The following is a 4,857-nucleotide window of genomic DNA, read 5'->3' as shown; positions in this document are numbered from 1 at the left end:
CCTATAATTATTCAAAGTAGCATGAAGTTTGTTCTATCACTTAATACTGATTGCAAGAAAAAGACAGTATCGGGATGTCATTCCAATCATGAGTGTCAATGAGTTTATTTTTCTAGTTTGAATTATTAAGACACATTGATGATGTTTGTCCAGAAAAAGGTTTTGTAACATTGATCCTTGGATCTGGTTTAGCATCTAACATTGGAATTTTGTTCTTTGTCAAAGCGGACCAATCAAAATGTTCATGTGTTTACTAAGTTTCAAAATATATTAGAGTTTGAGTTCCACTAGCAAAAGAATAAAAATGAACATGTTTGCTGGCATGAAGACTTCTTTACAACATCTCATTAGACAACAAATAATAAAGATTCTTGATCTTGATTTAGTTCTAGAAGCATTCTGCTTTTCAAGAACATATGGCCATTGCTATGCAGAAATCATCAGAAGCAGTTATTTATGTTTGGTCCAAAATGTTCATCGTCTTGCTACTGATTTCAGTCCTAAATGTTTTTTACAAACAAATCTTTATTATATGTATGAGTTGTTATATGATCGTAAACTCCTTGATTTATTTGTTGATACACGATTTCCATAATTTCTGAACACGGTAAGATCGAATACTGCCCCATTCATTGCTTTGTAGAATAGGACTGAGCTGTCTTGAAAAGGCAGATTAGCTTGACGACACACAACAGTGACAAAACCTTCCTGTTTTGTTGTATAGTCTCATATCTGGAACTGGGCTTCCTACCGCTAAATCTTTTCCACGAGTTCAAAAAAAACGGCTCTTACAAAGGCGAACCGTACTCCAAGACTGACAATCCAAGTAAATTATAAGCTAGCCGCATATCATCAAAACTGCAAGATAGTAGATTCCACTTCAGAAAGACAAGTACAAGCCACACTTTCAGCCAGTGTGGGTATGTGAGAAAGCTTGCCAGTAGCTTCTCGTGGGTCGGTGGTTCTTTCCGGGGTTTTCCCGGGTTCTTCCTCCACCATTAATACTGGCAGCCATGTATAGCCTATCGTGTGCTGAAAAATGGCGTTAAACCCTACAACAACAACAACAACAAACCACACTTAATTTGGGATGTAAGATATATTGTGGCTTCATTTAAGATCAGCGAAAACAAACAAGATCAATCCTAACTTAGTATAAATGGGGTGATTTCTGGCGAATTATTACAAAACAATATTTCTTGCTTCAGTCATCAGACGCCATGAACATATAAAACCTATAGTTTATGAAGTGTCTATATATGGCTTATTTGGGGTCGAATCCTTTTGCATAGCAAACAACTATCAACAAACAAGCGAGCATGGGACCGATCACAGTTCGATAGCTAACTGCTAATAATAAATGTTAAATTTTATAAGTTAATTATTAATAAGTTGATTGGATGAAAGGCGTATTGTGAGTGAAGGGGAAAGAAACATGTTTGTCACATATATCATCATGCTCGAATATAAGGAACGAAAATATTAAATAAACACAACAAAAGAATATACATATATCTTTTATACGAATCGATCTAAAGACCTTGTTCCGCATTTAGAATGCATATCAATTGAAGCTACGTTTTACACTGTGAGAACTCGGGATGAAACAACACTCAATAGTTATGCGAACGATTGAAAGTGATTTTATCCAATCAAAGTGTTTGCAATGATATTGATCAATGACATCATTGTGTGAAGAAACTTCAGTGATTATCACTCATAAGGATAAGTGGAACGTGCACAAGTGACACTATCTATCTAGAAACGTGTTTGATACAGAGCAGATTCTACAAGGTAAATGAGTTTGTAAAACATGGGGAATAATCTGAATTACAGATGTTCGGACAGAATATATTTCAAAGTGAATTCATCATTACGGGACGAAAATAAAGTTAACTTTGAGGATTTGTGTTCAGATATTGAAAGAGTTAAAAGTAAAAGCGTCGATTCACACAACACGGACGTAAATAAGGAGTGTTTACATTTGGAGAATGTCCCCAGGGTTTCAAGTGGTATAGACATCAGCATATTAATATTAATTTTAATAGTCAGTATGGGAATGACTCTGGTCTTTAGAGATTTTATCAAATCAAGTGCGATGATAGATTTGACGATACAAAGGATGATTTCTGTACTCGCGATTCTTGGAAATGTTTCTCTTTTAGCGATGTTTGTCCTTCGAAAGAATACGAAACATTTTCTGGAGTCCAAATCAGGAAACACTAGAAATATTGGAGTGCTGGGACAAACGCTCAGAGTGAGCACACAGACAATACTTTTGCACATATTTGCTATAGGAACGTTATCTTATCATGCTTTAATGCTAGTCAAAGTTTTTAGAAGCCTCCCAAATTGTCCGGAATCACGGCTCTCACTCTGTATGTACTTATCCTTAGCAGTATTCAGTATTCTTCAGCTAGGTTTTCTTTGGAATTTTATTTATCTGAGATGTGCTAGTTTTCTGGCACGTACTTTGATGAGCTTTGTGTTTGGGGCCAACATTAACCTCTATCTATGCGTTTTGATAGAAGAAACAGTGACTGCATTAAATGATTCAGGAGCAAGTTCTCCAAATATCACAGGAAGTTGTGCGATATCAGTTTCTCCTCAACCACGTCTCAGTAATAATGACACAGATAATGGTGACGTCACAGATGATGCAAATCATTACCTATACCCTTTCGTGATAGAATATTCTCTGATGGCAGTACAGCTGTTGTACGTAGTATGGGACATATCTTTGTATACAAGTAAGAAAGAAATCGACATTTCTAATTCTAACGTGGAATTAAATCCAGTAGGTGAAGACATGCGTCTTCTTGGTGTCAAAAGTCGGGTATATAGCATTTGGGAGTTAAAGCGCTTGTACGCATTTTATATTGGACTTCTGATAAACATCCCTCTGTGCATTGTGACGTTCGTCAAAGGAATTAGATCGGTTCATCATATTCGTAATGTGTTAGCACTTATTGCATTAGTTCTACATTTTGTATTTTGCGTCATCGGTCTTGTTCTCAACAGGAATGCAAAGAAAATAAGCATAAATCAAAGTCTACGATCTAGTGATGTGATACTTTTCATAACCGCTGGAAGCGTATCCTTCTTTCATTTTTTCAGACTGATAGCCATCCTTAATTATTTGCCAAAGAAAGACACACTTGGGGCATCAGATGAAGGCGTTGATCTTCTCATGCTCGTTGCAATTTTTCATCTTGTATCCGTTTACTCTCAAACGCTTTTTCTTAGAAATTGTCCTAGAACTAGACTGTCTTCAAAGTTAATGTTGAGACGGCAGTCTCTTAATTTACAAATATGTGCATATGTCCTTGTTACTAACATTTCATTCTGGACTATAGACAGTTTTATGCCGCATCACATGTATGACAACTCCCCAATCCGGGACATACCACTGGATTTCTATGGAATTACTAACTGGATCTCGATCACTAATATACTGGTTCCATTGCTCATATATTACCGATTACACTGTGTCTTTCTCTGTTTAGAACTCTTGAACAAACAGTGAGACATTTTTCAGCAACTATTATTTCTAAAGTTATAACAAATATAGTGGATATTAGTTCTTGTCCAACTAAAGCATATCGGACAAGGATGGTTACAATATGTATACAAAATTGCATCAAGTGGTGTCATGCTCTAACACTTAAATGATACATGTCACGGCTTAACTTAATTTTTGATGTTATGAGATGATGCTCCCGATGGTCGTGTAACGAATAGAACTTACGTATTATTCTGAACGTAGCACCTGGCTTGTAAGCTGTAAAGTGTTGGTCTCTCCGAATTTATTACTCTAGCTTAATTGTTTTACATTTCTAGTTTAGGTTATCGCTTATTCAATTTATCCTTCCCAATGTATATTTGCATAAACAAAATACCTTTGAAATGTTCCATTACATTTTCACTAATATATAATTAATTTTAGTGAGGATTTGTAAATAGAGGTATTAGTTAAACTTACTCCTATGGGCTGTTCATATAGTGATTTCGCAAGTCATCGCAATTACACAGTACAATTGACAAGACATAGACACAAAGATGCGAAGCTCAGAAAACTCTTGAATAGACTATCGTGTGTGTATCTGTGTGTGTGTGTGAAACAAACTCAAACAATGCTCATCATGTGGAAAGTAACGTCCGAAAGAAATATAAATCAGGTGGTTAAGAGTTTCAAATAAAGTATAAACAAGGCTGTATGCATTAAAACACACCGCAACTCCTGCAAGTGAGTTGAACAATTATTTTGTGCGCTAGTGGTATATCTCAACCTTTGAATGGTTGTGTATTGGGCATAGGTTATACAATTCAGGTCATTGTTTTTAAGGATCTACTGTTTATACGTTTTAATGTTGTGTTCATGTGTGTCTGTTTGTTAGTACGAAATAATGAAATAAAACTGTCAAATTTGGATGTTGACTGCTGTTGGAGTTGTTGCTAGATATGGGCTGCAGGTGAGGTTAAGTGCGTAAGAAAACGATATGATGGAGGTATAGGCAGGTATATAAGAGCTATTTATGACCTTGTGATTTACCTGCATCTTCGAGGTCATCTTACGATTTTATCTCTTGTTCATGGCTAGCAGACTATAATTGTCTGCAAAGTAAATAACAAGCAAATGATGATTGTTGCAGTCACACGTGGGATTATTATTTCACTTGTATGTAAAAATAAAACTGGTGACCTAAACAAAATGCACTGGCTGAAATGACTGTCATTTAATGACATGATACTATGGAGGTTTATACTACGTCTGCGTATTAATAATTAGCTGTTTTGTATGGCATCAGTTGCAGATTGTGCTGTAATGCGTTGTGTCTGTATAATGGGGATATTAAT

At 35.7% G+C, this 4,857-nt stretch overlaps 1 protein-coding gene across 1 annotated transcript; it reads left to right on the top strand.

Annotated features, from left to right (window-relative positions):
- The first annotated feature begins 1,741 nt into the window (after nt 1–1,741).
- Nucleotides 1,742–4,431, top strand: LOC149776077 (uncharacterized). Its single transcript, XM_089941460.1, has one exon. It carries the CDS (start codon nt 1,814–1,816, stop codon nt 3,524–3,526), a length of 1,713 nt encoding a protein of 570 aa, XP_089797586.1. The 5' UTR covers nt 1,742–1,813; the 3' UTR covers nt 3,527–4,431.
- The last annotated feature ends 426 nt before the right edge of the window (nt 4,432–4,857 follow it).

This window comes from Sinohyriopsis cumingii, chromosome 18 (assembly GCF_028554795.1).
Source record: "Sinohyriopsis cumingii isolate HCF-2022 chromosome 18, ASM2855479v2, whole genome shotgun sequence".
In the NCBI taxonomy this organism is placed as follows: Eukaryota; Metazoa; Mollusca; class Bivalvia; order Unionida; family Unionidae; genus Sinohyriopsis; species Sinohyriopsis cumingii.
The sequence above is the reverse complement of the archived record's forward strand: the minus strand, read 5'-3'. Positions and strand labels throughout refer to the sequence as shown.